Source organism: Leptidea sinapis, chromosome 18, assembly GCF_905404315.1.
Source record: "Leptidea sinapis chromosome 18, ilLepSina1.1, whole genome shotgun sequence".
In the NCBI taxonomy this organism is placed as follows: Eukaryota; Metazoa; Arthropoda; class Insecta; order Lepidoptera; family Pieridae; genus Leptidea; species Leptidea sinapis.
Window position 1 is genome coordinate 1155079 of NC_066282.1, and position 26440 is coordinate 1181518.

The 26440-nt window shown below is 44.9% G+C and overlaps 1 protein-coding gene across 1 annotated transcript in view; it reads right to left on the bottom strand.

Moving 5' to 3' along the window:
• The window catches only part of LOC126969324 (tuberin), an 87304-nt gene that overhangs the window by 40971 nt on the left and 19893 nt on the right, over positions 1–26440 (bottom strand). The window contains exons 10-18 of the mRNA XM_050814680.1: positions 25364–25532; positions 21273–21500; positions 9670–9855; positions 9247–9604; positions 8874–9029; positions 4577–4773; positions 3717–3830; positions 2243–2388; positions 1692–1817 (exon numbers count right to left, since the gene is read on the bottom strand). Coding sequence (XP_050670637.1) covers positions 1692–1817; positions 2243–2388; positions 3717–3830; positions 4577–4773; positions 8874–9029; positions 9247–9604; positions 9670–9855; positions 21273–21500; positions 25364–25532 — 1680 coding nt within the window. The remainder of the gene's footprint in view (positions 1–1691; positions 1818–2242; positions 2389–3716; positions 3831–4576; positions 4774–8873; positions 9030–9246; positions 9605–9669; positions 9856–21272; positions 21501–25363; positions 25533–26440) is intronic.

Consider the following 26440-nt stretch of genomic DNA (forward strand, 5'->3'; position numbering starts at 1 on the left):
CGCAAATAGACTGTCGGTATGCCAAAGAGCGATGGAGAGAACTCTCCTAGGGATAAAACTTAAAGACAGGATCAGAAATGAAGAAATTCGGAAACGTACCAAACTTAGAGATGCTATACAACATATCAGAAGACTAAAATGGAAGTGGGCCGGTCATGTAGCGAGACTTGAGGATGGGCGTTGAACGAAAGTGGTCACAGAGTGGAAAGGACCAGGAAGTGGAAAGCGCAAACTATGTAGGTCGTCCGCTCAAACGCTGGGTAGATGATAAACGCGAGACCGCAGGCAAACACTGGCTCGGATTGGCACAAGATAGGGATAAATGGCAACCTGGAGGAAGGCCTTCACCCGCACGGGGGTTGCTATGGAAGAAATAAATAAATATTTCCTTAACTAATAAATACTAACAAAAATTACTTTATTTCATTATAATTACTAATCCACTAAACAAAATGTTACTTAGTTTATAGGAGCAAATAAAAAGGCTTTTTATTTTTTTTATTTTATTTATTAACGTCGACGAATACCTGAACAGAGTTACGTCTGAAATCGGGACATTATAGTGCAAGGAGCCAGCCGTCTCGGAAAGGAGCCGGCCTGGTTTAGTCCAGTTTGACAATAAGAAAACTTATTGAATTAGGCGTTACTTTGCGGAAATCCATAATTATACACATGATTTAAGTTTTCTTTAGTGTTAATTCCGCCAATATTTGTTTTTAAAACAATCTCGCACGAGTCTCGTGCCAGATTTTGGCGAGACAACACGTCCTGAGGATGCCTCGTGTAGAGGCGAAACACGTGTCTAATTGTTGTAAAAACAAATATTGGCGGAATTAACACTAAAGAAAACTTAAATCATTTGTATAATAAGAAAACTGATGCTTTATGTAATGTTATTGTCACACCCTAATAATATATTTCTATTTCTTTACTATATGTCTCATAGGTTTGAGAACACTCCCCGGACAGTACTTCATCACTTCAAGTTAAGTTTTCACATCTAGGAGGAGGTTTTCAGTACCAGCTTTTTCCATTTGACCAAATATATCGAAGAGCGGCCCGAACAATCTCTAATCGGTTTATCACAAAGTGCTCAGAGAAAGTTTTTATGTTAATATACCAGAAACCAATTTTAACGAAACACTTTTGCTCCGTCCAGCCACTTTGTGGAATAATTTTCCGTTTGCAGATATTTTGAGTTTGGGCATGTGTGTTCTTAATATATTACTTTAAAATGATCCAGCCCAATATTATAAAAACTTGTGTTATTGTACCCAATAAAATAGTCTGTATCATACAATCATTAAGTCCACAACCATTGGAGTAGTACACTTCACTTGCAGGACATTTAGCTTATGTTAATTCATACGCCCCGCTCATTATAATGTAGTGCCGCTCAGGATTATTGAAAAACTAAAAAATTCTGAGCGGCACTACATTTGCGCTCGTCACCTTGAGCAAAGTCTCATTCGCCTAGTAATTTCACTGGCTACGGCGCCCTTCAGACCGAAACACAGTAATGTTTACACATTACTGCTTCACGGCAGAAATAGGCGCCGTTGTGGTACCCATAATCTAGTCGGCTTCCTGTGCAAAGGAGCCTCCCACTCCTTAAGTCGCATCGGATATACTATGGCTGGTAGTGAATGTCATGTATGTCCACTTCAATTTTAATAATATTATGAATGAACCTGTCGCAGAGAGCCCGGCGGGCGGCGCTCTGCAGACAGCCGGAGGTGGTGATGGTGACCAGTTTGTGACCCACCAGCCACGTGGTGGACTGGCCGCCGTTGAACAACCCGTCCGTACGCTCGCTTCTGGAATATTTTCAAACACTTTAAATCCCTTTGGGACAAACGCTACTCATATTAATAATCTGCTCAATTGACATGATCAAAGCTGCAAATCTTCCAACCATTTCTTTTACTTCTAAATTAAGGAAAATATGGCTAAAACATTGATAATATGTAAGTTATGCCCAACATTTAGAATTGATGTATAACATAAACAGGCCTTTAAAATTGGTATATTTTACGTATAAAAAAACACTATTCCAGGAATGTAAAATGCGGTAGAAATCTTTCATTTTGGGATTGTGATATTGCGTTTGACAATTTATATACTAAATAATGAATAATTAATGTGGAGAAGAGAAAAACTGTCTGTCAGCTGGTATGTGGGTGATAGTTTTCTAGTATTTGTTTTAAATCTGTCGTGTGTACCAATAGCAACAATCAAATACCGCTGCGGCTTGACGCTGCAGGGCGTGAAGGTGTATCTGGCCAGCAGGTCCACGCAGGTCTCCGTCAGCTCCACGTGGAAGGCGGCGGGAGCGCCCTGCCCCGCGACCTTCCCCGACAGAGGTGCGCGGGACACTGCCTTCGAACCCTGCGGGAACAGACAATCATCACAAGAGCACAACGTGTGGTACATTATAAGGTTCCTTTACTTTTACCAGTGAAAGGCTCCCATCCACACGATGCCGGCTAGATTATGGGTACCACAACGTCTCTTTTTTCTGCTGAAAAGCAGAATGTGTAAGCATTATTGTGTTTCGGTCTGTAGGGCGCCCTAGCTAGTGAAATTACTGGGCAAATGAGACGTAACATCTTAAGTCTCAAGGTGACGAGCGCAATAATTGTAGTGCTTAGAATTTTTGGGTTTTTCAAAGAATCCTGAGCGGGACTGCATTGTAATTGGCAGGGCGTATCAATTACTCGTCAGTTGAACGTCCTGCTCGTCTCGTCCCTTATCATCATAAAAAAACCTAATATGAAAATCCAATAATTCCACTTAATTTTTATTTAATTAAAATTTAAAAAATAATATTATTTATTTTATGTTATACATTTCACAGGAATAGCTTAGCATTGCCACTTAAACAGATACATCGAAAACCAAAATTTCTACAGTAATATTTCGACTGAAATAAGCCATCACAACTTAAAAAACATATTTGTTATTTCAACTAATTACCTATTATTAAATAATCTTTAAAAAATGTTTTTAATTTAAATGTTCTTTTAGAACAGCACCAACTTGAAGGAGTAAATTCTAATCATCACACAACAGTCTTACATATTTTTCGTAGAGATATCTGAATACGATCTTAAGATCTCCCACAAACATTAGCCCACTTTTTTGTGCCGGTAAAAAAAAAACGATTATCCGACTCAAGAGCAACACTCTAATTGTACATTTTGCAGAACACATAAAAAAAAATTGTATTTAAATCGGAAAATTATGATCACGGATGATAGAATTTGTCTAAGAGGCATCGTTAGGAGAAGTTGACTCGCCGAACGAGAGTTCTGGACTCTCGTTTCATATAATATGTAATATCCGGACGACCGAGCCTGGCTCGGATTTTTAAGAATGTACAAAACTTGAACAAAATAAAAGTAGTAGGACATCTGGATTAGAACCGGGGTCTTTTGCTTTCCGAATCACCCAATGTCCCATCCGAGCTATTATAGTCTTGTATATAGTGGCGAAATTTACCTTTGTATTATAATGTTATTGTAGCTGTTTCTTAATAAAACACGGATAAATCTACATTTTTTTAAATTGAAACCTAGCTAGATCAATTTATCACCCCCGAAATCCACTGTATACTAAATTTTATGAAAATCGTTGGAGCCGTTTCCGAGATTCAGATTATATATATACAAGAAATGCTCATTTAAAGATATAAGACATTATATAGAGCAGGTTACCAGACTGGAACTTCGCTGTCGGTTCGAGGAGTCCTCGTTGGCGGAGCTCTGGTGCACATTGCTCTTGTACTGAAGCTGCTCCTCGAACGGCATTATGATGTAGTTGTGGAGGCCCTGACAACGAACAATTAACCTTACATAATTTATACGTCTAGATATAGTCTCTACTCGTGCCGCTATACAACTGATAAAAACAGGCCAGGTTTAATGTGCATGACAAGCTACGTCTTACATTCGCCATTTGTATGACACTTTGTGCATGCATTCCACAAAATAGAAGTTGGTTCTAAACTCATTTTTTTTGACGTTTTCACAGGTGTAAGAGTCTATCTAGACGTATAAATGATCTAAGCAATTAACATCAACACCAAGTCAAATTTAAAATACGAACTTATGAAAATATTTGTAATTTCATTCGCATGAATTTCATGTATTCAATATTTTTAAATAAACAAATGTTAAATTTTTTACAACATTCTTTGTTATAGTTTTAATTTTTTTTACCAATAAAACTTAACAAGTGCATTGGCGAAAACTAACATCAGTAAAATAAATGACTATACATCAAAATTTAATGTGTGAGTTCACAAGATGTACGGTTTATTTTCATTATAGAAGTGTGCCTGTACCGGACTCGACTATGACGTCATTAAGATGGCGGCCTATCCCTCTTCAAATTTGTAGGGACTATAATTAATTTATTCATTTATTTCTTAAAATAATAATTATTAATGTTAACTTGATTCCTTTACGTGTTCCTAAATCGGGTTTAGATGGTCAGACGAAAAAACGAAGTGATTTTATAAGGAGTTCTCTCTATATAAGAAGTAGGTAGCAAGATTTAATTACTGGTAACTCACATGAATAATAAATCGAACGAAATTCCTGCGGTAGGAGAGGCGACACTTGAGGAACCAGGCGGCGATCACGTGGTGTGCGAGCGAGACGACGTAGTGGTTGTAGCGCGAGGGGTTGGTGTACGGCAGCAGGATGGCGAACACCGACATGTACTGGTCCTCCACGAACGACGCGAACACGCGCGGCAGTCGCGTGAGCGCTGTACAAACATAGTATTCAGCCCGCGGAGTTATCACAATACAATAAAATTTGAAAACAACATTTATGAACGATGCGGGACTCGAACCCACAACCTCTCGCGTTCCGTGCGAGTGACGTATAGACATAAAATCTTGTATGCTTTGTTCAACTCTCAGGTGGCTTCATGTACAGGATCTACTTTACAGTTGATAACCTGCTCAACCCCAGTATTTGCATATTAGGATATTGAATTGAGATGTCACTCTTACAAACCTAAAGAGTTTGTATTTTTCAAAGTGATAACCCCTCTCTTCTACGATTATACAAATAACATTTGAAAACAAAAACCAGTTACCACAATATTTAAATAAAATACTTTTTAAAGGAGTAAAACGCGTGTAATCCTTTAGTATTTTATTTATATGGCGTTGTCAGTATATACCTATAATAAATAAATAAAAAAGTCAGTGAAAACACACAAGTCATAGAAACCCTTCAAACTGAAAACCAGGCACTGTGGAATCACTTAAATAATATGGAACAACGGTCCAGATCTTGCAACTTAGAAATTCAAAGTGTTCCTGAGTTTAAGTCAGAAAATCTAGAGTCTACCATCAAACAACTCGGAAACATCGTATCAAGAGTGATTATATGACTAGATAACGAGATAGTTGACTTCCACAGAGTGCCAAAAGTAAACCAACAGTCTAGTGGACCGAGATTCCTAATAGTAAAGTTAAATAAGACCTTTCAGAGAGAAGAAATTTCAATTGAAAATACCCTAAAGAAAAGCTGCACTCGGGTCACTTAGGAATTGGCGGTAACAGACAGTCCATATACTTTACCGAGCTCCTAACGCCCATTAATAAAAAACTGCATGCAGCCGCTCGAATTGCCACCAAAGAAATAAAAATACGAGTTTTTGTGGATCCGTAACGGAAAAATATTTGCTTGAAAAAACGTTGCATCGAAATCGTTTATTTTATTGATTGCGAGGGAAAAAAGCTGCAATCGTGGTTGTAGTTGTTTCTCTGTTATATATATATGTACTATATATATATATATATATTACAGAGTTATATATATAGTAGTTGACTGAAACTGGCTACATGATACAGTTTTTGATCACGAGTTTCTGGATCTTAGGTACAACATTTTTAGAAAAGACCGTTGCTCAACAATCTCATCCAAGAGAAAACAGGATGGTGGAGGTGTATGTATCGCAGTACACAAAAGGTTAGATGTAATAGAACAGCCATAATGTGGATCCGAGTGTGAGGATCTGTGGATGACTATCCGCTATACTAGAAAATCTAAGCAGTTCAGGGTTAACATATGTGTAGCATATCACCCGTCAATATGGAATATTTAGAATTATTTCTGAAAAATATGACAAATGTACTCTGTAGTAAAATAAAACAACCATGAACTATACTATATTATATTATTAATAATTATAATATTAGGGGATTTTAATATTAAGAACATCAAGTGGAAATTCGATTCAACAAATTATTCCTGCGTAGCACTTAAGAGGAACTGTGGTAATATAGAAAATACCTTCTTGGATGATATAACTTTTAATAACCTGAGCCAGTGTAACATGGTACGAAACACAGCAGACAGAACCCTGGACCTCGTACTAACAGATACACCCGAGTCAGTTTAAGATAAGTGAATGTCAGAACCCACTCATACATGTAGACAATCACCATCCAGCGCTTGTTGTTGAATTTGTGACACCTAAAGGCTCAACTTTCCTAAAGAGTGTCAAAAGTAGCACCCTAAACTTCAATAAATCTGACTTTACTAAAATAAATGAGGACCTGTCGCGATTGCAATGGTCAAAAATTTGGAAAACAAGCGCAACAGTAGATCAAAGGTGGTTAAGTTCTATTCTACCATTATTAAAAGATAACACACCGTACACAAAGCCAAAAGATGAATTATATCCTACTTGGTTTAGTAGCTCTTTAATTAAGTGTTCCAAAGAAAAACTTAAATTTCATAGAAGATATAGGCTATATCGAAATCTGAGGTTTTTACAAAGTTAATAAAACTTAACTAATACAAAGGTATGGGCATGGATGAAGTTCCCAATATTGTATTAACTAAATGTGCTGAAAATATATCTGTTCTTTTGTGTAGGTTGTATAATAAATATATACGTGATGGTGTGTTCCCCTCAATATGGAAAACGCGTGACAGCCATACACAAAAATGGAACGAGGAATGCCATCTCAAATTATCGTCCAGTGTCCATCCTACCTACCTAGCTCTTGGGAAAGTTTTTAAATCGATAGTACACCAGAAAATATATTGATATATAAAACAGTATATACACCCACAGCAGCATGGTTTCTTATCAAAAAAATCGACTACAACGAATTTGGATTTATTGAGGAGGTCGCGAAAAGTATTGATAAAGGTAAGGAAATGCATCTTATATATACTGATTTTAGTAAAGCTTTTAACTTCATTAACCAAGACTTATTACTGAGGAAGATTTTGGCCATGGGTATTCATGGTTCATTATATAGGTGGTGCGAATCATATCTCAAAAATAGAACTGAAATCGTTATAATCCAACGTTATGTATCGAGAGCACAGTCAATACCCATGGGGGTACCTCAAGGATCTCACTTGGGTCCACTATTCTTTATCATATTTATAAATGATTTAGCGTATGACTTAAAATATTATTTTCAAATCATGCTGACGATTTAAAATTGTACAAAAATACAGCAAGATGATGGTAACATAACATTACAGGAGGAACTGAACAAAGGAAACAACTGGTGCAGACTTAACAAAATTTTGTTAAATGAAAATAAGTGCTATTGCATATGCTTTTCAAACAAGAAAAAATCGTCCGCTATGAATTTCTACTTACGGGATCACCGACTAAAAGAAGTTCAGATCATAAATCAGTTCAGCCTTAGGAGTAATAGTTGATACGTCATTTTCAACTTTCAGAGAACATTTTGAAAGCATTTGAAAGATCTTCTAAGCTCTCTGGTTTTATCTCCAGGCTTATTACCCTTTTTAACCGCAGCTCTTAAACACAATATTTTCAAGCATCGTTAGAAGCATATTAGAGTACAATAGTTGTATATTATGGTCTACAAAGTACTTGGTTTACTATGCAAGATTGGAAAATATTCAAAAGAAATTCTTGTGCCAGCTTTCTTTTGCAAATATTAAATGTAGAAATTTACCAAAGTACGAAAACAGATTAGTATATTTTAAAATGGAATCGCTAAGCACTCGTCGGAAAATCTTGGATTTAATATACTTATTTAAACTAATGCATGGCTACGTGGATTGTCCTGAATTGCTGACACTTGTGGAGATAAATGTTCCATGCGACAGCTGCTGGCTCATGAACCGGAAGAACTTTCATTTACTGTATCCTCGAACTAACGTTGGTAGAAACACGCCCATTTACAGGTTCTGTTCTCATTTTAACTCTATTTCTAATGAAATTTATATTTTTTTTCAGCTTAAGCCAAAATTAAGGCTATAATATGAATAAATACACATAATAAGTGTTACCTTATCTATTTATATACGTACATAAATATAACCTAAAACTATAGGTTACTTTCTGTTTATCTGAGTGTCGTGCCCACCGTTTATAGGGAAGAAACTGTATTTATTGTCTATTGTTTTGTCTTTATGTATGTATTGTGTTTGTCCCAATTGGTGGACCAAATAAAAAAAATACCTATAAAGCCAGATCTCGAAACATTATCACAAAATTTACGCAACTGCGCTGTTTTGTTTTGTAAAAATAAACGCGCACCATCAAGTAATATATATTTTCACGTAAAAGTACAATTTTAAAGGTTATGGTTATCTTTTTTATTTTCATCAGATGGGTCGTTTGCCCTTCTATCATAAACAAAAACTTAGGCTCCTTGCACACTGTTTGCTTAGTTGAACAGTGGTGTCGCTAGATTGGAGTTGAAAAATAAAATAAATATCTATTTATTGATAAATTGATACATAATGATACTTAAGGGAATACTTTTAAAATAATTAAAAATATTATCATTAGAAACGTAATAGATTTGTCGTTATTTTGATCACAGTCAAGTAGTATGCGGCATCACTTACTGGATAGAAACTCGAGCATGGGACTGGCGATGGCTTTCGTGTCGGATATCTTGGACAGGTCGAGCAGCACCTCGGGCAGCATGCGCACCATGGTATCACGGGTCTCCAGCGCGAACGCCGTCAGAGCCATGATGTACTGCTGCGGCGTGCGCAGGACTGGCGAGGAGGAACGTCGGACATTCACTTATTAGACTCAACTCGAACGGAACCGAATGGACAGTCTATTCGAGAAGTCGTTAGATTATTTGAATTGTCATTTTTAATGTTGCTACAAATAAGATGAGAATTTTTAATTTCAAGATTTGAATGATTCAATTAATTCATCGTAATAAGCAATCGATCGATCCGCCCCGAGGCGGGCGGCGCGACTCACCCATTCCGTACTTCAGCAGACATCGCACGATGCGCTGCTGCGTGGGCGGCTCGAGGTAGGCGTGGTAGGAGGACATGGCGGCCAGCGCGGGCAGCACCAGCGCGTGGAAGTCGGACAGCAGCAGCGTGGGGTGCGCGCGCACGCAGGCCGGCGCGCCGCCGCGGTCGGCCAGCATGGCGCACAGCGAGCCGGCCAGCACGTCCAGGTCCTGCGCGCGGCGGCCCAGCGCCGGCGCGCGCGCCGCCAGCAGCTGCGGCAGCGCGCGCAGCACGTGCGCCAGCACCGACCACTCGCTCTCGCAGCCCAGCGCCGCCACCAGCGCGCGCGCGCAGCGCCCCACCGGGATCAGGCATGCGCCCTGCCGACCAGAGTCACGTGTGAGCCCCGCACGAGTCACCGGCGCGCGGTCGCCCCGCTACTCACCGGCGGCAGGTCCCTGGGCGGCGGGGCCTGGTTGCGGGCGGCGGGCGGCTCCACCAGTAGCAGCGGCGAGCACGTGGGCCGCAGCCGGGCCGCCGCCGCGCCCCACACCACCGCGCCGCTCTCCTCGTAGCAGAACCCCACGCAGTTCAGCGGATTCGCGCGTAGAGCGAACAACATTTCTAGGATCTAGAAGCAAACTTATTTATTAGGCATCTGTAACTTGTCCAACCGATGTGCGTGTAGTGTCGCACCAGAATAGCACCACCCCATCTCCTCCCGTTGGTGTCGTGAAAGGCGACTAAGGGTTTCAAACAACTGAGGATGGGCAGCAGCATCCTTCCGAGAGACCACCAACACCCACTGCGATCGCCAACCCGCCTGCCATGCGTGGCGATTACGATAGAAAACACCCCCAAATATAAAAACAGACACTGAAAGGCCCCAGTACCCCGCGGCCCCGCTCGTGGTGGCCACGGTAGCACATAAGTGACGCGGCAGAGGGTGCTAAGAATCCCCGGGTTCGGAATCGCTACCACCGACGAAGAACATTAGCCCTGCCAATATATAATGTAAATAAACTACGGACCGACGAGAAGTTGAAGGACCTGGAGGACGTTTTAAGCAGACTACAATGGGATGTCATGGGGTTATCTGAGGTCCGAAGACAGGGTGAGGAATCGATAATCCAAAATTCTAGGAGGGCTGTCCCAGGATGGTGTCGGATTCCTCATGCACAAGTCTCTCTTCAGCAACGTAACTGAGGTGGGGAGCGTGTCAAATAGGGTAAACGTAGCGACGATGAGTTGAGAGTGGGGAAATTTGGCTATGGAAATCGGAACGCCCGAGGCCAGATCCTGGCTGAAGGAGGATCTCTATATGATGAACTCATTCTTCATGAAGCCAGAGCAACGCAAATGGACTTGGATCAGCCCCGATGGTGCCACCAAAAATGAGACTGATTTCATCATGTCGATCAAAAAGACATATTTATTTCTTTATTTAAGGAAAACCAACAGCTAATACAATTTCTGTAGAAACTTAAATAGTAACAGACAGCCAATTACAGATTTTCACTAATAGAAGTAATTTACTATTTTTCGGCTCAAATTCATGGCAATAAAGATACTTTTAAAAAAGATAACAAAAAACAATACTTAATTAAAAAAATTGAGAGTTATGCACTGCTTTGCCTTGGAAATGCTTGTAGCAAATACACTGGCCTGCAAAAGTATCACACTTTTCAAATTAATTTATTTCTTAACTATAGAAGGTAGAGATTTAAGATTAAAAACGTTTTGTTGCAAATTTTATAGGCCTTAATTCTTAGAAACTAAAATTATACATTAGTAACATTTTTAACTTAAAAAAGATAAAACAATGAAAATAGACATCTTTAGTTTAAAAAAATTCAACTAAAATGTATTACATGTTATTCAATTTTTAATAACTGGTATTGCCTCCTCGAGCTCTGTTGGGGAATATTCTCCCATTCTTCTACCAGGGCCTGCTTTAGTGCCCTGAGGGTAGTAGGTGGTGGTCTGCGATTTCTGACTAGCCTCCCAACCTCATCCCAGGCGTGTTCAATCGGGTTGAGATCAGGACTTCTTGATGGCCAAGCCATCACGCTGATACCGACCTCCTGAATATACTCTTGTACGATATGAGCCGTGTGTGGCCGGGCATTATCATGCATCAGCATCGATCCATCACCCATATTTGCTAAATACGGCCCTGCATACTCATTGAGAATCTCTTGAGCATATCTTTGCCCAGTGAGGGTGCCATTTTTGAAGGTGCCATGCCAGCCCATGCATGTACACTGCCTCCACCGTATTGGACTCTCCCTGAGATGCAGGCTTGAAGGTATCGCTCACCAGGTCGCCTGTAAACACTTCGCCCTCCATCAGAAGTGTAAAGGGAGAATCGAGACTCATCTGCAAACAAAATTCTTGACCATTCTTCTTCATCCCACTGCATGTGTTCACGGGCGTATCGCAGTCTTGCTACTCGATGCTGTCTCTCAAGTTTTGGGCCACTCGCTGGTCTTCGGGGTTTCAAATTTGCTTCAGCAAGTCTTCTTCTCACTGTACTGTCACAAATGTAGTCCCTCCGGGTCTTAAGTAGCTGTTGCTGGACTTCAACTGCATTTTGGTGGCGATTTCTTAACACAGTGGAAATAATATAACGATCTTCTCGGGCACTGGTACACCTGGGTCTGCCATTACAAGGTCTCCTCAGATGGTGTCCAGTCTCTTCGTACCTTCGCTTTACCTTCTGGACCGTTCGTACCGTCACACCCACCATTCTTGCAGTGCGACGCATACTGATGCCTAGTTCCAGAAAAGCCATGATCCTTCTTCAACTGAAAGAGCCATGATAAATAAATGTTATGTGCTTTTTAGCATAAATTTTTAAAACAAGACCCATCGATCTTGAAAATAATTTAAAACAGAAAGAAAAATGTGAATGGTAAAATTGTAATTCGGAAACGTCCACTTTGAAAAAGGAATGGTTTTGTTTTTGATGTTTTTTTTTCAGACAATTCTTAAAGGTTAGGACTATAAAGTTTTTATGTATAAAATTAAATTCTCTTTTGAGTCCTTTTTATTTCGAAAGTATATCTTGTGAACTTAAAACGTTATCCCAATTTTAAAAGTATGATACTTACTTTTGAAGGCCAGTGTATGTCAATATCTAGTAATCTACTAACATCATTCACTGTTCTACACGTTCGCACCATATATGAGTTTTGCCTATAGTTGCTACTAACAGCAGGAACATCAAGTGGAGGGCTATATCTAAGAGTTTTTTGAGGTACATTAAAATTAACTTTATGCAGCAAATCTGGGCAGTCGACATGATTGCTTATAATTTTTAACATAAATAAAAAGTCAGTTATATTTCGCCATTCTTTAAGTGGTAAGAAGTGAAACTTTTTACACAAATCAATATAGCTGTTAGAATCGTAAGGTACCTTAAATCTAAAACAAAGGTATCTTAAAAATCGCCTCTGAACACTTTCTAGACGGTCAACATACGTACTATATGTAGGATTCCAAATTTGTGAAGCATATTCCAGATTACTTCTAACAAAAGTATAATATAGTATCTTAATAGTCTTAATATTATTAAAATTCTTTGAAATTCGCTTTATAAAACCTAATGCCTTTGAAGCCTTGTTAATTATCTTATCAATGTGATCATTGAATAGCAACTTAGAGTCATGGTAAACGCCGAGATCCCTCGTACCATTGCATCTAGAGAGCACCTGACCTCTTAATGTGTAATAATTTGTTTGTAGGATGTTAATCTTACGGGTATATGTGACTACTGATGTATTAAGTTCTAGTTAATTAATAAGACAATACTCCTCCAGGCGGTTGAGATCCTTCTGAAGGGCAATCATGTCAAGGATTGATGGTGTATATTTTCATATCATCAGCGAAGGAAAGTAAATTGGAAGACTTAAAACAGGAATCTATATCACCTACATAGATAATAAAAAGAAGTGGACTAAGTAGTGATCTCTGGGGAACACCACAAGGAACTGGAACCCAACTAGAAATGTAGTTATTTAGTACAACAGCTTGTGAACGATTATCTATGTATGACGAGAACCACTGTAACAAGTCGCCCCGTATTCCCGACTGAGATGGCTTACATATTAATGTATTGTGGTCGATTTTATCAAACGCCTTACTATAGTCGGTGTAGATTACATCGACTTGCATACCATTATCCATAGCGACTGTAATAAAATTTTTGGGAAGTAAAAGATTAGAAACAGTAGACCTACCATACTATTCAGTCATCGACGTTCGTAGTGTACGCTCGTACTTCGTGTAATTTTAAACGTGTGTACAAGTGACTACAAACTGTTTTTAAAAGTAATAAGATAACGAGTAGAATCTAGTGATGCGACTCATCATTATCGATAGGATATCGATGAATATGATTCAAAATGGATAAATATTTATCAAGATCATCCTCAACGAGTAGTCAAGATGCAGTAGTCGGCATTAAAAAGACGGGACATATACCCCCTATAATCCTCGATATACCAAAGAAATGGACTCACGAAATTATAAAAAATACAATATGTAAGTACACGAATCGTTTCCACCTTCAATATAGAAACGGAGGTAAAGTAGCAATAATATGCTACTCTTCCGATGCCCATCAGGCCGTCAAGCAGGGCCTACTTAACGAGGGTGCACCCTTCCTAACGTACACCCGCAAGGATGAGAAATCACCCAAGGTTATAATCAGAGGTCTTCCAGAATATGTTGAGGCTGAGCTTTCGGCTGAGCTAGAAAAACTCGGCTTTAAAGACGCTGTTGTTAAAAAGCTGAAAACTCGTGGTGGAGATAGTACACCGTGTCCTCCTTTTCTTGTGCAACTCTCTAAAGGTACAAACATTACGTTTTTCAAAAGAATTAAATATTTATTTAACTGTGTCATCACAATACACAAATATAAGCCCAATAGATCAGCCGGCACGCAGTGCTACAGATGTTTAGATTTCGGCCATTCGTCAAGTAACTGTAACATGCCTGCTCGCTGCGATAAGTGCAAAGAATCTCATTCTACACATGAATGCCCCAAGAAGGATCGTTTGGAACCTGCCCATTGCTGTAATTGTGGTGAAGATCATCCTGCCAATTTCCGGAAATGCAGTGCAAGACAGGCATACTTAGAGCGGATCCACCAATCTAGGAATAAAGGGCGAATCCCATCAATTACTATTCCGAAAAAAGTTCTTCCTGCATCACTTGCACCAAATCTAACTCCAGGCTTGAAAACTTGGGCTTCTGTAGCTGCAGCGAGTCCTAGTAAGAATAACGAACACCATAGAATAGTTCCCTTAATGGGCCTTAAAACGCAAAAACTTATGCCTTCAGATAATGTAATGGATGACAGTACTACAAAAGAAATGCTAGAAATCTTATCCGTCTTTAAGAGCTTAAAAGCGCAATTTATTTCATGCAGATCCTCTTTAGAGAAAGTCATGCTAGTGTTAACCCATTTAGGTCAATATGTTTAACCATGATAAGCTTTGTTTGTTATCCTGGAATGCAGACGGTATTCGTGGTAAGATTAATGAACTTTTGGATTTTGCTGTGAGATGTGTATCAACTGACGTTATCTCTGTGAATGAAACACGCCTCTCTGGCAATATATCATTAGCTACACCTGGCTTCATTTGCTATAGACAAGACAAGCTTTTAAGTGATCGTGGTCAAGGCGTAGCCATTTTAATTAGAAGTAATCTTATACACTCTTTAATTCGTTTTCCTGGTACCAAAAATATAGAAGCAATCGGTATAAGGATAAAGATTTCCGGTATTGAGTACGTGATTGTATCGGCCTATCAATCTCCTAATTTACCACTTCTGAAGTCAGACCTTGATCTACTGTTCGATGTGGGCAGTCGTGTTCTGATTGCTGGCGACTTTAACGCTAATCATAACTTTTGGCGAAGTAGCTATACCAACAGTCGTGGTAGGGTTTTGTTTCAACACATGTTAGCAAATGACTACTCAATCCACTACTCCAGTAGAGCAACTCAAGTTAATTATTCTTCGCGATATAAACCGTCAAAGCCTGATTTGGTCCTTTCCAAGAATATTGTTAGCATAAGTGATATCCAAGCTAAAATAGCTCTCTCATCTAATCATTAACCCTTAATTTTTAGTATTGATGGCACCGTGTCTCGTCTTCCTACAACAGTATCCTATCGCTTCAAAGATGCCAACTAGAGCCATTACAGGTCAAAAATGGACGAAATTATATGTCTCGATTCAACTACATTTAACACTACAAGTGAGATCGACTTGGCTGTTGATGTCTTGCACACTACGCTTCTTGCTGCCAAAAAGTATGCTGTCCCAACGGCCATGACTAGTTTACAACCTCCAAAGCTACCCCGCTATATTTTCAATATGATTAAATACAAAAACTACCTGCGACGTATGGATTATAAGCTCCCTAGCGGTAATGATAAAAAATATATACGAAGTGTAATAAATAGACTTTGCCACCTCATCAAATATAATGTTAGAATCCACCTTGACAATACTTGGAATCATGAGCTTGCTAAGGTTGATAATCCCTCAGCCGACCTATGGCGCATTACAAAATCCCTAAAGCCTAAGTCCACTGTAATTCCAGCACTAATGCGTCCTGACGGCACTTTTACCAATAGCCCTTCCGAACAGTGTGATACTCTTGCTACCGCATTCCAAAGTAATATGAATCTAACCAAGGATTGGCAAAGTCCTGAAGTCGAGACTGTAATAAGTGACTCTTTAACAAGGATTGATGAGTTCACAATTGTGAAGCCAACCCGAATAGTGCGTCCTATAGAGATTCGGAAAGCACTTCGTGCGCTCAAGACCCACAAAGCTCCAGGACACGATGATATTCACAATATAATGCTCAAAAACTTATCGCAAAAGGCTGTAGTCTTCCTAACAAAAATCTTTAATGGCTGCCTATTTCTTGGGTATTTTCCTAAAGTTTGGAAAAGGGCCAAAGTTATTCCTTTAAAAAAACCGGGTAAAGACGAATCAAATCTTACTCATTATCGTCCAATTACTTTACTCCCGTCCTTAGGTAAGTTATTTGAAAAAAATATTTACACCCGTTTATTATGTGTTTCTGATCATATACTTATTAATGAACAATTCGGCTTTCGATCCAAACATTCTACAGTGCAACAATTGGCTAGAGTATCAGGGCATATTTCTCATAACCTAAGTCTTCATAAGTCAACAGGTATGTTCTTATTAGACATTGAAAAAGCTTTTGATAGTGTGTGGCATGAAGGCTTACTTCACATACTAGTCAATCTAGATGTTCCACTAGATCTTGTAAAACTTATTAAGTCCTATCTTTCCGACCGCCAATTTATAGTTCACTACAACAAATCCAATTCATCATGTTTTCTTTCCCCTGCTGGTGTTCCTCAGGGATCTATTCTAGGCCCATACTTGTTCCTCATCTTTCTTAATGACATCCCTATCCAACCGCATACTAGCCTTGCATGTTTTGCGGACGACACAGCCTCATATACTTCATCTGACGATGTCGATCTTATAATTAGCAGATTACAACTTGCAATCGAATTGCTTTGTACATACTTCTCTAAATGGAAGCTGAAATTAAACGAGTCTAAGACGGAGGCTATCTTGTTTACACGTCATCGCAAAGCCCCGAAACGACGTCTTATTATGGCTGATCATGAAATCTCCTGGCGAAGCTCTGTTCGGTATCTTGGAGTATTAATGGATAATAAACTCCACTGGTCAAAGCATGTTAAGCACGTGCATGTAAAAGGCGCCCAAGCCCTGGGTGCCCTTAGTCCCGTTTTAAATCGCAAAAGTAATTTAAGCCCGTATACTAAACTGAGAATATACAGTACTCTCATTCGTCCCTGCATTACGTATGCATGTCCGGTTTGGAGTTCTACTTGTATATCTAATCATAAGTTGCTACAAATATTGCAAAATAAAGCAATAAAAATTGCTTTTAATACCCCTTTTAGAACAAACTTGACTAAACTACACCACAGAATTAATTTTCCACTTCTACATGACTACACTTTAAAACTTTCACGTACATTTTACTTAAAAAATTTAACTAACAAAAATCCATTGATTTCGAATATAGCTTATAAAATTAACAATCATCGATACACGCGTAACTTACCACAGCACTACCTTTTGTTTCCCTCAACTCAAGCCTGAGAGCACGAGCATAACAAACGATTGGAGCCAGGGGCACAGCGCCGCGACCCCGCTCGGTTCCTAAAGCCGTGAGATCTGCGCTGTGGTTGTATTTGGTTGTACATTGTGATGGACATAATTAAATTATAACTTTTAGATTTGTGAATATATATTGTAACAAGCGTAATTTTTTTCAAATAATACGTATTGGATGTTATTGTCGCAATTTATTTTAGTAATTGTAGCAGTTATACATTGTCTTAAAGAGATTTATGTTATTATGTTTGTAAAAACTTTAATAGGCGTTCCTTCTTTTTCCTAGCCTCAAAGTTGTTTAGCCTTCTCATGTTTAATGTTCAAACGTAAATCGCTGTACATTTCCGTTGTAATATCATTTATCAATAAAGAATTTTGAAATGAATGAAGTATACCTACCTTTCAGAAATCCATGTTGGAAGGTACTGGTGTAATAAATGCCGATTTTCATAACTTAGGGACAGAGCCAGTAGAAAGTGATTTACTGAAAAGCATGGAGATAGGAAGAACAATAGTGGAAGAGCATTTTCTAAGAAAAAATGACAAAATGTTATCAGAGCCTGGAGATTTAGTTATATTTAGCCTATCAAGTAATAGTTTTATTTCATGCACATTAATATCAATATTTTGAATATCAGAATTAATATTTAAATCAGAACTAAGAGTTAAGTCACAGTTATCTGAAGAATAAGAGGATATGCTTCTATTGCTGTGTCGTGGGGTTAAGAAATGTTGTTTGAAAGTATGTTGAGAACGCATTACAGATAGTTTCTCCACTTGTTAAGCTATTATTATTGAATGTCATTAGACTAGGCATACAATGAGATTGTGACCTACTTTTCACCAACCTCCAAAAATGTTTGGGATTTTTTATAATTGAATCCTCAGTTAATTTCATATACTGTTCATAGCATATAGATTTTAATTGGTTAACTTTATTACGTAATAATTTATATGTAAAGTAATCCGATTTGTTACCGTAGTTCTTAAATTTTTTATGGTATTTACTTTTCTCCTTAATCGCTTTTATCAGAGCTGAGCTATACCAAACTGGATACAAATAGTTCCGTGCAGGTTTTATTGGTATATACTGACTTTGAAGGGCATATACCGTTTCATTTAAGAAGCTAACACACTCGTCAATAGGGCGAGATAAAAACTCGCCTTCCCAGTCAATCCCTCTGATTCTATTGTTAATATTTTGAAAATCACCTTTATCATAAATATAGCGTAGCCGTGGCGCGTGATCTAATAACGTGGTTTCAAATGATTTTGCATCTATCAACAAAGCAGGGCGGTAAGTATCAATGTGTGTAAGAGGATCGGTGCACTCAGGTACTTAGATTAATTGGTTCGAAAAAATTAGATCTAATAGTCTGTTCTGTTTTTTAAGTATGCCATTAAACTGATGCAGGCATAATGCGTTCAGTTCGTCCATAAGCGAATACTCATCCGAAGAACTCATGCAAGTACTATAAAAACTACTAGTATCTGTAGGTTGCCAAAAAATACCGCTTAAATTAAAATCACCAATAACCAAAAAAGCATCGGAAGGGTTGACTGATGACGCATAATTTAATTTTGTGAGGAAGTTTGCCAATTGATTACTAAATGACAAGCCGTTATTCTGCTCGCACAAATAAATAACACAGAGATACAAATCAATCCACTTACGTGTATTTTCTTGTTTGATGCGTACACTTATCCAAAGGTCTTCTGCTGTTGAGTTAAATTGCGGCAGCAACTTAACTTGCAAATGTTTACGTGTAGCTATTAAAACACCACCGCCCTTTGTTTGACCCGTTAAACTATAATCGCGGTCACGTCGCCAAACTAGGTACCGATCATTCAGGAACTCGGAGACAGATATGCTGTCTTGTTACCACGTCTCAGTAAATATAATTACGTCATAAGAAGTCATACAGACTTTACGATAAACTTCATTAGTTTTTGTTCTTAGACCACGGATGTCTCTGTGATAAACTCAGTAAAAACTGGGAGTGATCACCGCATAGTAAGAGGCACATTGAATATCAAACAAAAACTGGAGCGGTCTCGACTGGTGAAGTCTACGCTCCGGCCTGCAACTTTCAACTCGACTTGCAAAACCGCTTCGATGCCTCGGTGAATGCGTTGACGTGGACGAGTTTAATAACAGGTTAGTGGCAGCAGTTCAAACGGCAGGGTCTAAGTTCTTCAAGGGCAGCCGTTCAAAAAGAACCTGAAAAATCTCAGATCTCTACCTTCAAATTGATTGATGTAATACGCCAAATGGCCCTTCAGTTACCGGACGATGCATCCCAGTATAGGCAGCTAAATAGACAAATCTCCAAGTCATTGACTCGCAATATACGCCGCCATAAAACAGATTTTGTGACGGCGGCCATAGAGCGTAACAAAGGCGAATACTTTATTCGCCTAACTGACGAGGCTAAAGACCGGCGAAGGCAGGGTCGTTTCGTCTAAGCCCGAACTTTTGAGGGAGAACGAGAAGTTCTACGGACAGTTTTACACGACTGCATGGGCACCTGTCTCAAACAATACCGAAGATATCCCAGACGTCAGCGGGTACGTGATTAGTATGGTCCTAAAACAGCTTAAAAACAACAATGATGGAATTACCGAGCTTCTGAGAGCTGGTGGTACTCCTATGCTGAAGATTGTCCAGAAGCTATTCAATTCCGTTATTCTCGAGGGCAAAACGCCGCAAGTAAACGCTTTTGAAGAACTATAGCCTATATCACTTCTGAGCCATGTATATAAGTTGTTATCTAGGTTTATCACGAATCGTCTTATGCGCAGGTTCGATGACTTCCAGCCATAGACCACATACATACGCTGCGGCAGGTTATACAGAAGACGAAGGAGTATAACCAGTCACTGTGCTGGGTGTTCATGGATGAGAAAGCCTTTGATTCATCGAGATCTGGGCCATGCTTCAGTCTCTTCAGGGGTGCGATCGATATATCGAAGCGTTGAAGTGTTTGTATGGCAACACCACCATGTCAGTCCGTCTCCAGGATCAGTTCTCGAAGCCTATCCGACTGCAGCGGGGAGTCAGACTAGGCGATGTGAAATAGCCCAAGCCATTCACCACTGCATTGGAAGAAATCTTTAAGGTGCTGGACTGGAACGGGCTGGGCATCAATATCAACGGCGAATACATCACTGACATTCGATTCGCATACGATATCGTAATCATGGCAGAGACCATGGAAGACTTAAGCCATATGCTTGATGGCCTCAATACAGCTTCCCAAGGAATAGGTCTCAAAATGAACATGGACAAGACGAAGATCATGTCTAATGCCCATGTCGCACCTACTCCCGTAACAGTTGGGAACTATACTCTCGAAATTGTTGACAAGTACGTCTACCTTGGACAAATAATGCAGTTGGGCAGGTCCAATTTGGGGACAGAGGTCACTCGTCGAATACAACTCGGATGGGCAGCTCCGCAAAATCTTCTCGTCTACTTAATACAATACCACAGTGTCTGAAGACGAAGCTAACCAATGTGTGTTGCCAGTGATGACATACGGAACACAGACGTGGCGTAGCGTTGCGAAACTGAAGTGGCAGTGGGCAAGGCACATAGCTTGGCGGAAAGGTGGCCGTTGGGGCAGTAAAATACTCGAATGGCGACCACGCACCGGAAGGCGCAGTGTTGGTAGGCCCCCCACAAGATGGACCGTCTGGTCAAGATCGCCGGAATACGTTGGATGAGGGCAGCGCAGGAGCGATCGTCATGGCGATATTTGGAGGAGGCCATTGTCCAGCATTGGACGTCTTCCGGCTGAAATGATGATGATTGTCCAACCGGCAGTGCTGGCGTGTCACCTGCAGGCGCGCGCGCGGGTGGTGGTGCAGCAGCGCGGCGCGGCGGTAGTGCAGCGCCAGGTGGTCCAGCAGCACGAGCAGCGCGCGCGCGGGCGGCGCGGCCGGGCCCGCCAGCCGCTCGTGCAGCACCTCCAGCAGCGCGCCCGCCGCGCCCGACACGTCGCTGGTGTCCGACTCGGCGCCGATGCACACGTCCGACACGTACACCTCGAACGGCCGGTTCAGGATCTGTACAGTTACAGCTCCAATTAATTATCAATTCTTAACCGTTTTCTGCCACTGAAATAAAATGAATGAATGGAATGAAATTAATTTGTTATTTAAAACTTGTACACTTACAAAAAGCATCTGTAAATAGTCACAAAATGTTCACAAGTGCGCAAAAGCGTCCAAAAGTAAATTACGTAAGTTATTAAAAATACGTCAGTGGATGCTACAGGGTCCCAGAGACTCGCGATATGCATGGTACCGTACTCCAAACTTTTTTGTCCTCAATATATTCCTGTTCGAAGTAAATCCATCGAACAGAGTAGTTGCATGTATAGAAACACAATCTTACGGCCACAGCTCTCAGCGGCGCCTCGGCGTCGGCGGCGCACGCCGTCAGGGCCGCCGCGCCAACCAGCTCCTCGCAGCCATTACCTTCTCCAGCTGGTCGACGGCGAGCGTTGCGCCGCAAGCCCGCAGCAGGTCGGGCGCCGCGCGCGCGCCCACAGCTCTCAGCGGCGCCTCGGCGTCGGCGGCGCACGCCGTCAGGGCCGCCGCGCCCACCAGCTCCTCGCAGCCATTACCTTCTCCAGCTGGTCGATGAGGTCGACGGCGAGCGTTGCGCCGCAAGCCCGCAGCAGGTCGGGCGCCGCGCGCGCGGCCGCAGCTCTCAGCGGCGCCTCGGCGTCGGCGGCGCACGCCGTCAGGGCCGCCGCGCCCACCAGCTCCTCGCAGCCATTACCTTCTCCAGCTGGTCGACGGCGAGCGTTGCGCCGCAAGCCCGCAGCAGGTCGGGCGCCGCGCGCGCGCCCACAGCTCTCAGCGGCGCCTCGGCGTCGGCGGCGCACGCCGTCAGGGCCGCCGCGCCCACCAGCTCCTCGCAGCCATTACCTTCTCCAGCTGGTCGATGAGGTCGACGGCGAGCGTTGCGCCGCAAGCCCGCAGCAGGTCGGGCGCCGCGCGCGCGGCCGCAGCTCTCAGCGGCGCCTCGGCGTCGGCGGCGCACGCCGTCAGGGCCGCCGCGCCCACCAGCTCCTCGCAGCCATTACCTTCTCCAGCTGGTCGACGGCGAGCGTTGCGCCGCAAGCCCGCAGCAGGTCGGGCGCCGCGCGCGCGCCCACAGCTCTCAGCGGCGCCTCGGCGTCGGCGGCGCACGCCGTCAGGGCCGCCGCGCCCACCAGCTCCTCGCAGCCATTACCTTCTCCAGCTGGTCGATGAGGTCGACGGCGAGCGTTGCGCCGCAAGCCCGCAGCAGGTCGGGCGCCGCGCGCGCGGCCGCAGCTCTCAGCGGCGCCTCGGCGTCGGCGGCGCACGCCGTCAGGGCCGCCGCGCCCACCAGCTCCTCGCAGCCATTACCTTCTCCAGCTGGTCGATGAGGTCGACGGCGAGCGTTGCGCCGCAAGCCCGCAGCAGGTCGGGCGCCGCGCGTGCGGCCGCAGCTCTCAGCGGCGCCTCGGCGTCGGCGGCGCACGCCGTCAGGGCCGCCGCGCCCACCAGCTCCTCGCAGCCATTACCTTCTCCAGCTGGTCGATGAGGTCGACGGCGAGCGTTGCGCCGCAAGCCCGCAGCAGGTCGGGCGCCGCGCGCGCGGCCGAAGCTCTCAGCGGCGCCTCGGCGTCGGCGGCGCACGCCGTCAGGGCCGCCGCGCCCACCAGCTCCTCGCAGCCATTACCTTCTCCAGCTGGTCGATGAGGTCGACGGCGAGCGTTGCGCCGCAAGCCCGCAGCAGGTCGGGCGCCGCGCGTGCGGCCGCAGCTCTCAGCGGCGCCTCGGCGTCGGCGGCGCACGCCGTCAGGGCCGCCGCGCCCACCAGCTCCTCGCAGCCATTACCTTCTCCAGCTGGTCGATGAGGTCGACGGCGAGCGTTGCGCCGCAAGCCCGCAGCAGGTCGGGCGCCGCGCGCGCGGCCACAGCTCTCAGCGGCGCCTCGGCGTCGGCGGCGCACGCCGTCAGGGCCGCCGCGCCCACCAGCTCCTCGCAGCCATTACCTTCTCCAGCTGGTCGATGAGGTCGACGGCGAGCGTTGCGCCGCAAGCCCGCAGCAGGTCGGGCGCCGCGCGCGCGGCCGCAGCTCTCAGCGGCGCCTCGGCGTCGGCGGCGCACGCCGTCAGGGCCGCCGCGCCCACCAGCTCCTCGCAGCCATTACCTTCTCCAGCTGGTCGATGAGGTCGACGGCGAGCGTTGCGCCGCAAGCCCGCAGCAGGTCGGGCGCCGCGCGCGCGGCCACAGCTCTCAGCGGCGCCTCGGCGTCGGCGGCGCACGCCGTCAGGGCCGCCGCGCCCACCAGCTCCTCGCAGCCATTACCTTCTCCAGCTGGTCGATGAGGTCGACGGCGAGCGTTGCGCCGCAAGCCCGCAGCAGGTCGGGCGCCGCGCGCGCGGCCGCAGCTCTCAGCGGCGCCTCGGCGTCGGCGGCGCACGCCGTCAGGGCCGCCGCGCCCACCAGCTCCTCGCAGCCATTACCTTCTCCAGCTGGTCGATGAGGTCGACGGCGAGCGTTGCGCCGCAAGCCCGCAGCAGGTCGGGCGCCGCGCGCGCGGCCGCAGCTCTCAGCGGCGCCTCGGCGTCGGCGGCGCACGCCGTCAGGGCCGCCGCGCCCACCAGCTCCTCGCAGCCATTACCTTCTCCAGCTGGTCGATGAGGTCGACGGCGAGCGTTGCGCCGCAAGCCCGCAGCAGGTCGGGCGCCGCGCGTGCGGCCGCAGCTCTCAGCGGCGCCTCGGCGTCGGCGGCGCACGCCGTCAGGGCCGCCGCGCCCACCAGCTCCTCGCAGCCATTACCTTCTCCAGCTGGTCGATGAGGTCGACGGCGAGCGTTGCGCCGCAAGCCCGCAGCAGGTCGGGCGCCGCGCGCGCGGCCACAGCTCTCAGCGGCGCCTCGGCGTCGGCGGCGCACGCCGTCAGGGCCGCCGCGCCCACCAGCTCCTCGCAGCCATTACCTTCTCCAGCTGGTCGATGAGGTCGACGGCGAGCGTTGCGCCGCAAGCCCGCAGCAGGTCGGGCGCCGCGCGCGCGGCCGCAGCTCTCAGCGGCGCCTCGGCGTCGGCGGCGCACGCCGTCAGGGCCGCCGCGCCCACCAGCTCCTCGCAGCCATTACCTTCTCCAGCTGGTCGATGAGGTCGACGGCGAGCGTTGCGCCGCAAGCCCGCAGCAGGTCGGGCGCCGCGCGCGCGGCCACAGCTCTCAGCGGCGCCTCGGCGTCGGCGGCGCACGCCGTCAGGGCCGCCGCGCCCACCAGCTCCTCGCAGCCATTACCTTCTCCAGCTGGTCGATGAGGTCGACGGCGAGCGTTGCGCCGCAAGCCCGCAGCAGGTCGGGCGCCGCGCGCGCGGCCGCAGCTCTCAGCGGCGCCTCGGCGTCGGCGGCGCACGCCGTCAGGGCCGCCGCGCCCACCAGCTCCTCGCAGCCATTACCTTCTCCAGCTGGTCGATGAGGTCGACGGCGAGCGTTGCGCCGCAAGCCCGCAGCAGGTCGGGCGCCGCGCGCGCGGCCGCAGCTCTCAGCGGCGCCTCGGCGTCGGCGGCGCACGCCGTCAGGGCCGCCGCGCCCACCAGCTCCTCGCAGCCATTACCTTCTCCAGCTGGTCGATGAGGTCGACGGCGAGCGTTGCGCCGCAAGCCCGCAGCAGGTCGGGCGCCGCGCGCGCGGCCACAGCTCTCAGCGGCGCCTCGGCGTCGGCGGCGCACGCCGTCAGGGCCGCCGCGCCCACCCGCTCCTCGCAGCCATTACCTTCTCCAGCTGGTCGATGAGGTCGACGGCGAGCGTTGCGCCGCAAGCCCGCAGCAGGTCGGGCGCCGCGCGCGCGGCCGCAGCTCTCAGCGGCGCCTCGGCGTCGGCGGCGCACGCCGTCAGGGCCGCCGCGCCCACCAGCTCCTCGCAGCCATTACCTTCTCCAGCTGGTCGATGAGGTCGACGGCGAGCGTTGCGCCGCAAGCCCGCAGCAGGTCGGGCGCCGCGCGTGCGGCCGCAGCTCTCAGCGGCGCCTCGGCGTCGGCGGCGCACGCCGTCAGCGCTGCTGCCCCCACGCGCTCCACCAGCTCCTCGCCGCCCGTGTACCTGCACCCATCACATTTTTTTTAATGAAAATAAGGGACAAGTTGAGCAGAACGTTCAGCTGATGGTAATTGATACGCCCTACCCATTACAATGTAATGCCGTTCAGGATTCTTGGAAAACCCCAAAAATTCTGAGCGGCACTACAAATGCGCTCGTCAGTTGAGACATAATATATAAAGTCTCACTTGCCCAGTAATTTCACTAGCTACGGCGCCCTTCAGACCGAAACACAGTATGCTAACACATTACAGCTTCACGGCAGAAATAGACGCCGTTGTGGTACCCATAATCTAGCCGGCATCCTGTGCAAAAGAGCAAATATTCAAAAAACTGTATATAACCTTTTAAATTAATGAAAAACAGGAATATCTCGAAAATTAAAGCGACGACCCCTATATTAAAAATCAGGAAACGTTTAGCCTCATTGAGTCAAACAATTTGACACCTAAAACGGATTTTTCCAGCCACCCGCAGCGATTTTATCGTCTTCTTCCTGGAAACCACGTGGCACGTGGTCGAAGTTCCTGTAGGAGGAGAGCCTCGTGAGTTACTGCGTTGGGAAGCCCCTGTCTTATGGAGATCACTGCCGTTTTCAGAAAGAAGATCGGACCATCCGGTGAGGAGCTAGCTCGAAAAAACCACTTCTATATAAGGACATTCGATATTTTTTTTTTTTATTTATATAAGGAACAAACAGTTTCATACAACTATCTTAATAACTATGAGTTAATATTAACCTTTAGTTCCCTGTGTTATATACAGGTTATGGCGCATTTACTCGTATATACATAAAGTTTTTACGTGTAAGAAGGTGAATTTTATAAAGTATATAAAATATGTATAGATACTATAATATCTTATAGGAAAGTATGTTACTTATTTAAATTTATTACTTTTGTTTTTGATTT